At 48.5% G+C, this 16,243-nt stretch overlaps 2 protein-coding genes across 2 annotated transcripts in view; both read right to left on the bottom strand.

The window, feature by feature from the left end:
- Positions 1-15,313, bottom strand: part of DGLUCY (D-glutamate cyclase) — a 37,112-nt gene extending 21,799 nt beyond the window's left edge. The window contains 8 exon segments of the mRNA XM_069493059.1: positions 1,726-1,929; positions 4,377-4,481; positions 6,818-6,965; positions 7,660-7,670; positions 9,381-9,553; positions 10,797-10,950; positions 15,207-15,270; positions 15,272-15,313. Coding sequence (XP_069349160.1) covers positions 1,726-1,929; positions 4,377-4,481; positions 6,818-6,965; positions 7,660-7,670; positions 9,381-9,553; positions 10,797-10,950; positions 15,207-15,270; positions 15,272-15,313 — 901 coding nt within the window.
- LOC138380918 (thymosin beta-4-like) lies at positions 5,992-6,342 on the bottom strand. The gene is made up of 2 exons (XM_069465354.1): positions 6,336-6,342; positions 5,992-6,147 (listed from the first exon to the last, which is right to left on the bottom strand). Exons 1-2 carry the CDS (start codon positions 6,340-6,342, stop codon positions 5,993-5,995), a joined length of 162 nt encoding a protein of 53 aa, XP_069321455.1. The 3' UTR covers position 5,992.
- Positions 15,314-16,243: the final 930 nt, after the last annotated feature.

Raw genomic sequence — 16,243 nt, 5'->3', positions numbered from 1 at the left:
CACCCGGCGATCAACTATGTAGGAGCCTCTACGTATACACAGCCACGAGCATACGTCCTGAAAGGTATGTCTGTGGTGAGCATATAGCCCACATTTGCTGTGTGTTTATACGAAAAGGAATTCATTCTGCAGAATGAATGAACAACCTAATAGCAAAACAAACAAGCAAAGAGCTATGCTTGGTGGCTTAGTAGGAAGTTTAGTTACTGCAGACCCACTGTTGGAGGACAACCTTTGCTCCTAGCCCCAGGGGACAGAATTGGACATTTCTAGGGCTGGTTAACCCTGTGGGATTCTCAGCTACAGGGGTGGCCAGCAGGGCAAGGCCCCTGCCCAGGTGCTGTTCCCTTTAATCAGCTCTGTCTGGGTCCTCGGAGTATGGCCCAGAAAGTCAACCTTTGCAGGTGGGCCTCACCTCTCTGTCCGCCACGGAGGCCCACCATTGGTCCAGGTAGCTGCTGGGGAAACAGGAGGCAGAAAGGCCAGAGGGGAGGGCCACATGTCCCTTCTCCAGACATTCAAGGTGCAAAGGGTGGTTAACAGCCCAGGTTTAGGAACACGGCCCATGAGAAGGTGCAGAAGAGGGAAGAAGGTGTGAGCCAGGAGACACCAGGCAAGACTGCGATATACTGCTTAGAATCAGGGTCTAATTTAGCCAACATTTATAAATCATGGGCTTTGACGGCAGCCGATGTGGGTTCAAGTTCTACCCCAATCACCTACTGGGTATGTGGACTTGGGCAAGTTTCTTAACCTGATATGCCTCAGTTTCCTCATCTGTTAAATGAATGTAAATGTTTTCAGCATGATGCCTGGCACAGAATAAAACTTGATAGTTGAGAGTTATTATTATTACCTATCACAACCCCAACAGGGGGTGCACATTGTTATTCCTGTTATACCGATGAGTAAACTGAGGTAGAGTCTATGCCGTCATTCTCTCATGAGTGTTTGCCAACAAATGAATTGAATTTACTATGCACAACAGCAGGTGATACCGTGCTCTCTGCTGGCTACCTGGGATTAGAAGTTAAAAGCCCATCAACCAGCTTTCTGCAAACCTTTTCCTAATGGGAATCAGCAGATGCCCTGGTGGATCCTACCAGCCCTGTCCCATGTCCAGAAGGGCTGTCCTTTCCTGGAGACACAACATGTAACACACAGGTTGGCTGCAAGCTGGAGGCTGGAGCTGCAGGGTCCTGTCCTACTGGGATCCCCAAAGAAAAATCCAGCCCCCACCCACTACTCCTGTCGCCCAGTCTAAACAAAATCTATGCTATGCCCAACCCCAGGGCAAGGGCACAAAAGGGGCAGATTAGGGACATTACTAAATACATAGATAACTTTTCAAAATGGTGGCAGTTGCCTACTAGGAATCACCCTCCTTTTTTTCCTTACCTACCTAATCCGATTCAGTTCTGGATGGCAACATGTCCAGCTAACAAACTCACCAGACGCCTTCACACACTTAATGTTGAAATTTAGAATAACAATAACAAAAAGAAGCCATAAAGAAGAAAACAAAAATCATCCATGATACCACTACCTAGAGATCATCAATGTCAGCATTTTGGTGCATTTACTTCTAACCTTTTTGGGATTCATAAACAGGACAAACATCTAAAAAAAATCACAGTGTGGACACACTTTGCATCCTGCCCTCTTCACCGAACGGTACAGCAGGGCTGCACGTGTCTAGGTGGTTAAGGTGTGCGTGCTTCCTACCTGGGTCTGTGCAGCTCACGGCCTCCAGCTCTCTGACCTTCTGAACGGCTGAGGCGGAGGCGACGCCGTAGTGCAGAGGATCCTGGGAAATGCGGTGGACCTCTGGGACTCTCTCAGGGCGGAGAAGACTGGCTGGAGCCCTTGTGTCCTTCAGGTCGGTCATAATTGTGCAGCCCGGCGGGCTGGCGAAAGCCAGTGGGGCCTCTAACACACACAGCAGGAGGAACTGAGCCCAGCCGGTTCATCCAGCCCCCTCCACTCCCTTCTAAGCGCACTGCTGATGGGCACGATGGCACCCCTACCAATGGCATTCCCTATACCGCCTGTTGGCACCAAGGTCAGAACCAGCTGGCTTATGGCTACATCTAGTTCCATTTGAACAGTTGCCTCTAATTTTAGGAAAGGAAAGATGAGTTGAGCGTGGGAAAAGGGAGGCACAGCCTCAGCCACAGCAGCTGGAGCGCTAGGCGATTCCCTCAATTTAACCCATGGATGCCAGCAAGTATCTACTGAGCTCTTACGACGCACGAAGCCATCTCGCTTGGCTTTCCAGCAAACGTTAGATTTGGTTCCCTCTGTGAACATAGTTTCTATTTTTCTCATAGCACTTACATTTTGTTTTGGTTTATGCTAATTCTGTTCCTAAAAAGACTCTCCCTTTCTAGACTACAGGCAACGAGTAACACTCTAGCATAGTTATCAAGAAATAGCTTCAGCGTGGCAAATGCACTTGTGTTTGAGATGTGACTTTCTCCTGTCTAAACCTGTTTCCTCAACTATGAAATAATGACATGCCTCATATGGCTGTTGTCAGGACTAAATTGAAAAATGCACATAAATGTGTTTAGCAAAGTGGCTGATTCAGAGTAAGTCCTCAATAAATGATGGCTTGTGTCATTGAACCAGCCATATCTTACTCATTTTTATCTCCTTGTGCCTGGCTCACTAGTGCTTAATGCTTATTATATTTAATTTACCTCTTCTGCCTTCTTCAGTGTCATCATTATCCTTGAGTACTCTGACTCTCCCCCGCTGTGTGCTCCTGCAGAAGCACGACCATTGCTTATGCATCTCAGAATCTCACAGAGTGCCTTGCACTAATGTGTTTAGTAAACGTGAGTTGAGTAAATACCATCTTGGATTTCACAGAAGCAGTAAAGTTTCTTAGGTTTAATAGGAAGCCAGAGTCAGCCGATACTTCAAAAGACAGATCTGATTAACAACTTTTAGATGTGATATATAAGGGGAAGAAATAATGAATCTGATGAATGTAATCATTGCTTTTCTGTGTTTTGGACAGCACCTAAAACTGGTCACCCTAAAGCCAGGTAAACATCAGAACAGTCGGCTTAGAGTGTGACATAGGGTTTTGTCCCCAACAGTTATGAGGTATGCAGCAAATAATCTATTGCTAAGAGAAGTTTAAATAGTGAAGTTTTTATCTTTTTATTTTTTGTAGAGATGGGGTCTTGCTATGTTGCCCAGGCTAGTCTTGAACTCCTGGCTTCATGCGATCCTCCTGCCTTGGTCTCCCAAAGTGCTGGGATTATGGGCGTGAGCCACTACACCTGGCCTTTAAATATTGGCATCTGAAAATGACTTGAGATTGCCCCTGACTGATGTCATTTGCTCTCATTTATAGTTAAATATGCTATCACTGTCAGGACTAAAGGGCTGGAGTGTGCTGGGGTGCCGGTGGCAGTGGGATGTCCCCCACTGGGCTTCCCCCTGGCTGATGGCAAGAGAGCGCGGGGGCCACTGTGCCGGGGGATACTTACTGCATGAGTGTGGATGTGCCTACAGACACCCCACACACACTCAGAAATGACCGCAGCTCCTGGAGGACTGAATCTTATCCTGTACAGCATTGTATCCCCCAGGTCTGGGCCCATGCCTGGCACATAGTAGGTGCTCAATACATGCACATTAACTAGACGCACAATAGAATCTGTGGATCTTGGCATCTATGCCTTCTCCATAGTAAAAATAATCTTTCCCTCTCATGAGGCCATACTGATAGCTAAACTCTCATGAATGCTTTCAAAATAAATTACAGTAACATTGAATTCTATGCTTTAGAGTGCAAATGTGGCTGACCTGGACAGAGTTTTCCAGTGTCTATGACAATGGGCTGCAACAGTTGTTATTTGTAATGTTTCTATCACGTTCCTATCTTACCGTGAGCAGTGAGGGCGCCCTCGTGTGTCTCTTCATTGTAATATCATCTTGGAAAGAAACATGCGGACAGTATCATTTTCGATCACCTTGCAGATACCGTGGAAATGGTTCGTTTGGTTGTGTTTCTTGGCTTCATCTTTGTTTTCAAGGCCGCACATATCTCTATAATATCTCCAAAAGTCAAGGTAAAGGCTTATCCTACTGTTAGAATGGGTTATGAGACTTCAGCAGACAGAAATATATTTAATCAAAACATTTGAGTTATAAGACAAGCTGCTCTGGTGAGGCCAGCCCTGGGGTTGAAAGAAGGAAACCGGAGAGGTATTCACTGCAGGCTGCAGGGCTCTGTCCTGTGTTTGGTTTTGTGGCTTTATTTTAAAAACCATTGTACTGTAAGCCTAGCTTTTAAGAACTAGAGACCCTCCGGGTTCAATTCTAGGTCAGAGTAACTGCCCTGTTATACCCCAACCTACTGCAGCTGCTGACAGCTTCCTGGTCAGCTGGGAGGGCCGGAACACCGGAACATTCCACAGCATCCCCGTAGTCAGGTTTGGGAAGTTCCTTGATTCCCAGCAGTTCTGCAGATGGGAAAAGAAAATGTAATTCCCTTGGCAGGTACCATCCAATTAGAACTCATTGAGTAGTTTATGGTTCTTTCTCCAGAAGGATACTCCAGTCATAGGATTATTTCAAAGGGCATTTGAGGGGGAGGTGAGGGGGAGCAGGAATTGAGGCGGAAGGAGCTCAGGAAATTTCACCCCAAAATATGACTTGTTGGTATAAAGAATATTTTGAATTAAAGGCCCTTAGAGATCAACAGGCCCTTGGAAGGGGCTTTCTCTCTATCTGCAGAACCAGACAGACCCATCAAGAGGATTATTGACTTCCCTTCCCTTCCCTTCCCTTCCCTTCCCTATTATCTCATCATCTTGCAGGAAAGAAAATCAAGAAGGCAACCAGACCTGGCCCAAATCATTTTAAACATAAAACCTGTCTCTCAGGTTAATTAGGCAACCAGACCTGGCCCAAATCATTTTAAACATAAAACCTGTCTCTCAGGTTAATTTATAGTCAGTTCCCCCATCCCTCCATCCTACCTAGCAACCACTTATTACAAAACTGAATCACCTATATTCCTTATCTCCCCCACCCCTCTAAAAGGAGCATATCAAAATACCTGGATCCCACTGAGAAGCTGGGTAATCACTCCGTGATTCTCCCCAGGTGCAAGGTAAATAAACCTCTTTCTCTTGTTAATCAGCCTTAATTGTGAGTTGATCTTTCAGCGGACCTTGGGCAGGGGGAAGGGGAAGTTTCTCCTCACCCTCACAAGGCTTTAACAACTTAGATACTCCATGACTTACGGTCCATGGTGAGTGGTACAGTTTCAGAACATGGAATCTCAAGCTCCGTGATGTGATTTCTGGAAGCCTTGGGTGCATTTAGCCCAGTTCTTGCACTGTACAGATTGCTAACAAAGCCAGCATTTGTGAGTTTATCTTGATACAGTCTGAGTCACATTACACAAACCTAAACTCTGTTGCTGGACCACCAACAGTGTCCTAACCCTGGCCAGCCACCAAAGTGCTGATGAGGACAGGAAAGAGGGACGTGTTGGGCCCAACCCATCCCCAGTAATGATAAAACCATTCAGCAGACACCTTTCTGGTGGGTGGTCCTGAGATCATCCTGATATGATGAAGGGAGCAAGTGCTGATTGCAGTTTTTTTTTCCCACGTTTTAAAACTTTTTATTTGCATATTTAAAAGATTGTGCACTCTAATAATTAAAATCATTTGAACAACAACAACAACAAAAAAAGGCACCTGATTAAACTGCATTTTACAGCCTGCAGGAAACTGCGGGCCAGCTTGGTTTTACTCTAGATTTCACTGTCATCCTACCCGGCTTCCTCCCTGCCAGCCAGACAGGCAGAGGGGAGAGGCAGGCACAGCCTTGTTGTCAGTAGTTCTGGATTCTTCGACGTGAAAAGGGCAGCACAGACATTTAAACGTGATCCAACTTCTTTGCATCTTACAGAGTTAAGCAGCTAAAGGAAGTCAAACAAGAAGGCGCTGCTTGCGCCTCATTATGACGCGCCTGCTCCCTTCTCCTGTTGGATCATTTCTTTGGAAGCCAGTGGAGTTTTCTCTTGCGTTTTTATCTTCTTCAATTTCGACTTATCGAATTTCTCGGTCTCAGCCATATCGGGTTTGTCAGACGCGGTTGCAGAGGCGCTCGGATCTACGCGGTGGCCAGTGCTGAGTCGCTGATTGCGTTTTCACAGATGCCGTGTTTTGTCTGATTTTGCCTGTTAGGCAGCTGAGTACGTTCAGGCACCCTGAACTCTGACCCTAACCCAAGGCCCAATCCCGAGCTCTCATCCAGCCTTGGGGCACCTCCAGGAGGCTGGGCAGCTTCCGGACTCTAGCCCCTCATCCTCGGATCTGTTCATTCACTCGGATTGGATTCATACACTGGGATCAATGGGTTTCAGTCTGAATTAACATTTGAAAAAAAAGTCTTCTCGTACCCCAAAATGCCAATCAACAGCATTCCAGATTAAAGGTCGCTTTGAGCCCAAATCTCCAGACAATGAGCCCTGCGGCCACCCTCTGCTTCCTGCTACCCCAAGTTCATTTGAAGTTCACAGGAGCTTTATGTTTACCAAAGATCCCAAAGGGTGAGGCTGGCTATTCTGCCAAGGGTGGCCCCTTTAAGCCTGAGGGGCATCTGTAAACCCTGGTCCTGCTGCTAGAGTCCTTGAGCCTCGTCCAGGGCCTTTACCCCCTCAACCACCTGGAAAAGATGAGGACACACCGTGGGAGCCCAGGAACACAGCAAGTTCCTGTCTGCTTCGCAGCCCCAAGTCCCGGGGAGGCTGTCAGAGTCCTGAGCCAGAGTGGACAGTGACCTGGGCCAATGTGAACAGGCTGTCCTCGCTCCCCGCCGAGGGAGCAGCTGGCCGGCACCAACCTTCCCAGCTCGTCCTTGGGAACGGGCCTCACCGTGACCACCAGAGGGCAGCAAAAGCCAGCATGGGTGGCGCGAGGCACGGTTGTCTGCCAAAAAAAAAAAAAAAAAAAATCAAGTGAAAAATGTTAAAAAATGGAATTAGTACAGATCTAAGCCCTGAACACCAAGAGTTCAAGAAAGTTGAATGAAGGAGCAGGTTCCAGTAGCTATTATAAAAATTAGCTTCTATTATACTTTTATGTGACATACAGATGGGGAAATTTGCTGGTAATTATTGGTATAAAAAAGGGAATCTTAACTTTTTATGTGCCACAGACCCCTTTAGTAGTCTGTCGCTGCTGTGGACCCCTGATCAAAGTAATGTTTTTAAATGCATAAAAGAAAAGCTTAGGATTCCACAGGAAAACAATTATATTGCAAGTGCAGTTATCAAATTATGAAAAAAATGTGATACAGCAATATGTGTGTCTCATCAGCAGCTTAAGGAAAAAGAGGGCACATCGACTACCACTGTAATTTTGAAATAGTGATCGACATATAGGATATTTTTGAGATACCAGGAAGAATTGTTGTATGGTTTGAAAATGTCTGTGATTTCCTTTGGCAGCCACAAAGTCACAGGGTCTGCTGACACAGTGGCCGTTTGTTGCCCACATTCATAATTGAAGGAAATGCTAAATTTCAGTTTGCAGATATGAAAATAAAAATGTAATATTTTCCCCAATGGGATGTCACGGACCCTCTGAGAGTTTCATGAACTCCAAGGGGCCCGTGGACCACAGGTGAAGAACCTGTAGGAGGATCAGAGGCAGAGGCAGGCAGGGAGCCCAACGCTGGGCTGGAACGTCGCTGGAGGAGCTGCTGTCTACTCTGCTTCCTGAATCCACACGAGGGACAGAGGCCTGTCCCAGGCCCCTCTGACCTGCCTCATTCCTCCAGACTCAATGGCAGCTGCCCGTGATGATCCGTGTGACTTTCGCTGGTGCTCTGTTTTCCTCCCCTGAGTGGTTTCTGGACCTGCAATGGGGCTTATGAAAGATTTAGGACGTGGCCGGGACTGTAATCCACTGGGACAGCCTTGGCCGCCACCAAAAGGGCTTGCTTTTACCACCTTGGCGGCAGGAGGATGGAGCCTCGGTGTGCCTGCCAGCGGTGTGCTTAACAGCGCCAGGGACAGGGACCGTGTTGGGGCCACTCAGAGCTGGCCGCTCCCCGAGGCTGAGGCACATCCCATTTGGGGGCGCCCTTCATCCCGTCGCGGTGGCCAGTGGCATCCCAGATGGCTGCCTGGCCGTCTCTCCCAGGAGCTACTTGGTAACCATCGGTCAGTGCGATGTGGAAAGGCGGCAAGGGCCGTGTCGAGCACTTACTATGGGCGCGCACTGTCACCTCTGTACAAAGCATCCTTTAATCATCACACCTCTCTTATTGACATTTCACAGGTGGGAGCCGGGAGTTCTGGGTTCCGGTGTGGCTTTGGGACTTGGGCAAGTCCTTTGCTCTCTCTAGACCTCGGTTTCCTCATCTAAAATGAGACGTTGCACATGCTACAGGACCCTCCCAGATCCCACCTGCTACTAATGATGGTGCAGTCTAAGGCCAGACCCTGCCATGGGCCCCCACCAGCAGCTGGGGAACCGTCCCCACCCTTCCCCAGCTTCCGGCAAACCACGCGGGCACACGCTGTACACAACAGACTGCGGGCAGCCTCGCTTCTGATCAGAGGCAGCTGGGGCCTCTCCGGCAGGAGCCCAAACCAGGACATTTTAGATGAAGTCTCCAATCTGAGTCCTCCATAAATAGAGAAACCTGGAGCCTGGTGGTTTTTTATGCTGCTGACCACTGATCTAGCAGAGTGAATTCTCAGACTTTACCCCAAAAATGTCCAGGAAGGGGTCAGTGGAATGAGGCAATCTAGTTCAGTCCCCTTGACCAGAGGTGGCTGGAAGCAAACTCAGGGGCCCGCAGGGAGGCAGCACCCAGCAACGGCCACCCCCAGCCAGGAACATGACCCAGCTTTCCGCACAGGGACGTACCCCAGCAGCTAACAGCCTGGCTGAGGCTGAGCCACAAATCCCGGGGCATTTACAGAGTCAGGCACATTCTCCCTGAGGCACCGCCCACCAGAGCAGGGAGGATCTTCAAAATCTCACCAAGATGCCCTGAGTTAAAGGAGCTGGACAAATTCCAGATGGGTTGGGTTTACACAGCTGCAATGAACCATCAAGAAGGGCCACACTGGGCATTCATGGTAGTCCAAGCTTGGGCAGTCCAAGGTTGGACTAGGGCAGGACCAAGGTTGGCTCAGAGAGACTGACCACTTGTCCGGGGTTGCACAGCTAGAAAGTGGCTGAGCTGGGCCGAGAGCTTAAGTTTTCTGCCTCCTGTGCCAACGTCCTCCCCACGACAGGAAAATAAAAGATATTACACATCTTCAAGCCATCCTGCCCTTGTGGGCTGCGGGTGTGGCCCTACCTTGTATGCACCTATGTGGCCGTGACCTGCTGGGTCTCTTCTGGGGAGCCCCACCTTCTCCAAGACCCCCTCCAGGGAGAAGCTGCAGTCCCAGAGGAAGGCCACCATGTCCTTCAGCTGCTCCGAGCACTCCTCCAGTGAGGCCAGGCTGCCTGTGCAGGCACCAAACTCGGATTTCCGGAACTGGGGACAGCCCATGCTGGGGACACAAGGGAAACCTCACAGGCCTCCAGACCCTCACTATGGGCCCTGACAGTGCACTTGTTAGAAGGACTGGGGAGAGAGGAGAGGGTGTCTAGTGCTGACATTTCCAGTCCTGGCGCCCAGATAGGGAGCACAGTTTTCAGCAAGGGGCCTTGCTGGGATCCTTCCAACGGTGGCAGATCAGAAACTGTTATTATTAGATTGGCACGTGTGTAATGCAGCCCCTGCCTCACACCAGTCATATTTCCTGCACCCTCAACCCCAAACCAGCCAAACCAGAAAGAAAAAAATAAGGTGCCCTCTCTGCCATGGAGGGGGGCCAGCAGCCCCAAAAGGACGGAGGACACATGCTTGGGGAGCCTCTCAGTGCTAGCGGCGGGTGAGGCCTTTCTCTTTCCTTAGAGAAACTCTTCTGTAGCACTGAAAGACTTCTTTGGTTAAAGCCTATTCTTCACTCACTCCAAAACCATTTACTGAGCCATTCCTCCATGCCAGGCACATGCTGGGTGATGGGGCTATAGTGATGGAGAAGGCACTGTCCCAACCTTTAAGGACCTTGTAATCTAACGGTGGTAGATGAGGTTGCATTGAGAACAGATGCAGTCTAGGTAGAGGGATACAGAGAAGGGAGAAATCCATTCTCTCCCACAGAGGAGGAGGTGCTGGGTCTTGAGGTGTGAATAGGAGTTTGCTGGTTGGACAAGGAGAAAAGCACATGTAGGCAGAGGAAACAGTGTATGAAGGACCAGATAAGATGCCTAATGGTCTAGGTGAGGGATGACGCGAGTCTGCGCCATGGTGGGAAGTGTGACTCACTGGAGAGGTGTCACAGAGCAGCATCAGTGGTGCCGTTTATCCCACAGGTTGTAGTGTAAAGGTCTGGGAGCAAAACACCATAACGTGTCTGTCGCTGGGTGTTGGTAACTCAAGTATTTTTATTTTCTTCTTAATACTGTGCAGGCAGGTTTCTGGCTTGGGTGACAAGGTGGACAGATGGCAGAGCCAGTGGGATTTCTCCAGGCCTGGACTTTCTCTGTGATTCCAGAGATTTTACCTGGGGCAGGGGCAGGGGCAGGGGGCGGGGGAAGGAGTGGGACCGGTGGGGAGGGCAGGCTTGTTTCTGAGCAACAGTCACGAGTGAGGCTCTGTGCCAGGCACTGCAGCCCCAAGGGGACAGAGACACCTGGCTGCCGCATCCGGCTGCTCCCGAGTTTTAACTCACAATCACCCAGTTTTACCTGGAGTCTGGGACAGTGCCTCGGCCAGGCAACATCCACTCTTCCGGCTGCCTTCGGCCCAGCAGGGGCAGAGGACCAAGGCTGACCTGGCAGAACCTTTCAAAGGCTGCAGCGAGGGAGTTGGGCAGGGCCACCATGCTGGCTGGCCGGAGCCCTGGTGGGAGAAGGGACAAATGTACAGCCAGTTGGTTCTTGACAGACCTTTCCTAATATAACTCTTTTTTAAGTGACAGGGTCTCACTATGTTGCCCAGGCTGGCCTCCGACTCCTGGGTTCAAGCTATCCTCCCCCCTCAGCCTCCCAAGTAGCTGGGACTACAGCCGCACACCACTGTGCCCGACTTCTAATTTAACTTCATCAAAGCATTGCACACACCCAGAAAAGCGCGCATAAGTGTCTAGCTTGATGAATTTTCACAAAACAAACACACCCTGTAACCAGCATCCAGATAAACAACAGCCACTATCCTGACTTCTAACATCACATATTACGTGTGCCTGTTCTTGGATCTCATATAATGGAACCATACCCTACGTACGTGTCTTTTAAGTCTGGCTTCTTTCACTGAAAAATATGTTTGGGAGACTTGTCCATATTGTTGTGTTTAGCAATAGTCAGTTTGTTCTCATGCTGCGTGGTACATTCACACAACAGGTGTTACCCGATCCTATTGCTGATGGACATCGGAGTGGTTCCCGACTTGAGGTTATTACAAGGGGTGCTGCCACGAACGTTGTAACGCATGCACTTTGGGGTACATATATGTGCATTTCTGTGTGGCGTATGCCTGTGGTTGAAAGATACACACATGTTCAGCTTTAATAGATACTGCCAAGCAGTTTTCCAAAGTGTCTGTACCAATTTCCGCTCCCGCCAGTGGTGCATAAGCATCTCCAGTACTTGGTATTGCCTGTCCTTTTCATTTTAGCCATTCTGGCAGGTGTACAGTGGTGTCACATTGTGGTTTCAATTTGCATTGTCCTGATGACGAATGTGGTTGAGTACCTTTCATATGTCCTACTGGCCATTTGGGTATCCTTTTGGGAAAGAGACTGTTCACATCTTTTGTCAGGGCAGATTCCTGACTGAGCAGGCTCACAGTCTTAACAGAGCTGTAGGGGGAGACCTCCACTTGCACGCCACGGCCTCGTCTGGGGGCGGCCAGCCACCCTCTGGACTGGGAAGTCCTTTGGCTTTGGAGATAACAAAGCTGGGCTGGAATCCTGATTCTGCCTCTGACCAGCTGTGTGACCCTGGGCAGTGGCCTTGCATCTATCAGCCTCAGTTTTCCCATCTGTAAGGTGGTGGTCATCGTACCTACCAAAGAGACCTTGTGAGTTAATATGTGTCAATCATTTAGCACATTGGTGTTCAGGAGGCGAGGCTTGGAGTTACTGTACATTTATGCAACGGAATCCTGTATTAGCATTTAAAATTATGGTACAGAAGAAATATTTAACTCCTGACCTCAAGCTAGCCTCCCCTCTCCGCCTCCCAAAGTGCTGGGATTACAAGCATGAGCCACCACGCCCCACCCTTAACAATTATATTAAAAGGTGTTTGTGACCTATCATTAAAGGAATGATACCAGGTAACAGCAGTATGTTTGACATACTCTCCTTTTTAAAAAAATCAACGAGAGAAAAAACAAGAAGGAAACACATCTAAATGTATTAATCGTGGTCGTCTCCAGGTGGCAAGACTGGGTGACTTTAATTTTCTTCTCTGTGCTTTTCTCAATATTCTGAAATTAAGATCATCCCAAAGAAAAACATAATTATGCTCTATTGCAAAAATAACCCTGGGGACAATTCTCCTAACTGCCAGATTCGTTCTATCAACGTGTAGGCCTTTCTTTTCTGCAATAATGTTGTTAGCTAATATTTATGGAGTGGTTATTGTGTGCCAGGCTCTCTGTGCTAAGTAATTTGCATGTGTAATCATCTATATTTTATAGATGAGGAACATTAGGCTCAGAGAGATGAAGTGACTTTCCTAGGGTTACACAGCTGGTGCTTGGCACGGCCAGGATTTCAACCTGGGGCAGGTGACCCCAGGTTCCTCTCACTTCATCACTGAACCACATCCACTGGGCCTCCCTAGGACGGATGCACCATCACCTAAGCACCTTCCTCCTCCAGGATCGTGGAGCCAGGCAGATGCAACCATCTGCTGGGAAAAGTCCAGCTCCTACTACCAAGTGGCAGTCAGTGCCTGGGACTCATTATCTCCAATGCGACAGTGCCTGCCAACGCTGCAATCAGATTTCCCAAATGGGGACACGCTGGACCTGTCCCCCACCCCCAGCCACCCACCCAGCTGCTGAAAGCCCAAGGAAGCTGCCGCAGGTCTCAAGCAAGGCCAGCATGGCTCCAGAAAGGACCTGGAGCGAGGAGGAGGGGGACACAGCTGGCTTAGAGGCCTCCCCTTCCCCACCCACCCACTTCTTACCTCCAAAGCCTGTTTGTGAGAATAAATTGGATTTTCAATACAATAAATCAGGGTGGTATTATGCACACAAAGCTTCTTTGTTTTCTTTTTAATTAAATGTACTTCACAGGGCACTATGTTTTGGTTTTGTTCATCTCCACTGCTAGAGATGAATAGAAAAGTCCCCAAGTTGTCCCCATTAGCAACAGGACACAGGATAGAAGCCTCCGTGGTCCCTTTTTGGAGAGAGCAGTGGACCACAGAGGCCTGATTTTCTTGGTGAGGGTACGTCATGGTCTGGTATGATCTGTGCATCCCCTGCGTCCCCTGGGCTCCACCTAAGGTGATGACACTTCTCTTTGGAGAGAGAAATTGAATGATTCCTCTGGGCCCTTTTACCCCAAAATTAATTTTTTTTTTAGACATAATGACAGGAGAAAACAACTGCCTTTTATCATTCCCGATCTGATTTAAAGCCCCAGAAAACAGTTCCAAGCTGCAGTTTTCCAGCTGTTCGGGAAAATGAGCTTCTCTCTCTGCAGAGCATTCCACAACAGCAGGTCGCGTGGATTGAGCACTTGCCCTGAGTTAGCCCAGGTTCCCTCCTGACAGTTCCAGAGGGAAGATTCTGCTGCTACTTTCATTTTATAGATCAGGCTTACAGAGGTCACAGTTTACCCACAGGTCCGTAACCAGTAAGGACTGAGCCGGGATTGACGCCCTAGCTGGCTGACTCCAGGCTCCGGGGCTGCTCTGTTCTGCTGCCTCCCTGAGGTCCTAGCAAGCAGTTGTCAACCAGGAGCTAAGCTTGTGCTTGCTGACTGCGTATAACAGGTTGTGACAGACTATTACCTTGGTGGCCCTATCTCTCTCTCTCTCTCTACTGTCTGTCTCTCTCTCTATATATAAACTATGCATCCCAGTATTCACACCCCATTGTAGCCCCTTCCCCACTGACTCTGGCCTTGGTCATGTGATTTGCTTTGGCCACCTGGACATTAGTAAGTGAAGCAAGCAGAGGTTTGACATGTGCTTGTGCCTTAGGGCTTATCCTCTTGAAACACTTTCTCTTGGAGTCCTGAGCTACCATGTAAAGAAATTTGGCTGCCACTGTTGGAGAGGCTTCAGAGAGAGAGAGAAATGCTCAGCCAGTCTCAGCTGTCGCAGCCACCCCGGTGGACACCAGACACGTGAGGAAGAAGCCATCTTGGATGGTCTAGCCCAGCAGACACCATGTGCAACAGAAGAACCACCCCTCTGAGCCCAGCCTCAATGGCAGAATTATGAGAACTGTGACTTTAAGCCTATGTCACAATAGATAACTCTATTCACCTATAAATAGCAACAGAGGCCAAACACATCAATAAACTGAAGGAAAACTGTCTTGCTCTGATACTTTAAACAAGTGCTGCTGGTTTTTCCTTTTGTCACTTCTACCATAACCAGAAAAATATTTTTTTAATGTGAGATTTTGCCGTGAGTTAGGTCAATAACACATTTGATAACTGTTTTCTCTTGGACCCTTTAGAGCCTTGTGTGTCACTCCTGGGAGACAGTGGGGAGACGGGTGCTGCCCAGAGAATAAGACCAGCCAAGGAAGGGAGAATTGGCCTGTAGCAAAATCAGATTAAACTTCAGTGTAACCTGGGAGTGCTTTTCCCAGGAGGGGAAACCCTTTTCATCATCCGAGCCCATTGGTGGTTGTCTAGTTCTTCTCACGGAGCTGAGGTGACCAGGCAGAACTGGGTGGTGCTGGACGCATCTGCTGAGATTTCCACACACGAGTCTGGTCCAAGGTGCAGATTCCTTCTGGACAGTGAAATAGTGACTGGAGCTAATATCATATCATTCTGCTTTTTCTTTCTATTTCCCATGCAGAAGCAAGAAGTCTCAGGAATTTCTGGGCCTACACAGCTGGTATTTCCAGGAATTTTTATTTGTTTGTTTGTTTGTTTGTTTGTTTTTAACATCTAGCATGACCTACCCCCTGCGTGCTGGATGTATTTCTGATGCTTAATTTCTTTTGTAGAATCACATACCTCTCTGGCAGAGGGAAGGCAGGACCTCAGGTGGAGTGAGAAGGGCATCATGCCACCCTTGAAGGGGCTGCAGAGAATCTGGGTGAGGAAAGAGGGGAAGGAAGTATTGCCAGAAAGCACAGCCTCCCTGCAGGCAGCAGACTCCACATCACATACCACATCCTGGGCTGCTCCTGGGCCTGCCCTGTGGCTGGTGCTGTTGGCAGAAAATTCTCCCCCATTCCCTGCTGGCTCCATTTCTAATGCAAAATTCCAAACACTTTGGACCTTTGCTTCTGCATCCTGGAATGTCCTCCACCCCTCCCCAAAGGCCTTTCCATTCCTCCGAACCCTCTGGGAATCTTCTGCTTGTGAAGCAGCCTATAGGCTCATACTTAATGGGCTCTTGGCCTGGAGCCACGGTGGCCTCAAATTCTACTGGACTCTAGCTCCTTCCTCTCCCCAGTGCCTCAAAGGCAGGGACACACCCTCGACTTCTTCCACAGGCTCTGGAGCACCTGGGAACATAGTAAGTACCCGAAATACTTATGATCGAATGAACAAAGGAATGAAGGCCACTGGCAATCACAGGTAAAATAGCAGGCCGATTTGCTGTCCGCATGTGACTTCTGTTATTAATATTTAGATTCAGGTCCCAGAAGGTAGAGATTTTGTATTTTCTTCTTCATGCCCCCCTCCACCCCACTCTAGGCACGGTGCCTTTTACAGGTTTTGGTAAATGAATAGATATTGCAGATTAAGAAACTGGGACCTTTTTTTTTGATCGATTGATTGATCTATTTATCTATTTTTGAGACGGGGTATCACCATGTTGCCCAGGCTGGTCTTGAACTCTGGGCTCAAGCGATCCTCCTGCCTCAGCCTTCTGAGTTGCTGTCCTACAGGTGCATTTCACTGTGCCTAGCTGAATTTATTTTTTATCACAATTAAAAACTTAATGACATTATTTTAAAACATAGAGATGGTCTCAAAGCTCTA

Source organism: Eulemur rufifrons, chromosome 2, assembly GCF_041146395.1.
Source record: "Eulemur rufifrons isolate Redbay chromosome 2, OSU_ERuf_1, whole genome shotgun sequence".
NCBI classification, from domain to species: Eukaryota; Metazoa; Chordata; class Mammalia; order Primates; family Lemuridae; genus Eulemur; species Eulemur rufifrons.
This window is presented reverse-complemented; position numbering and strand designations above follow the sequence as displayed.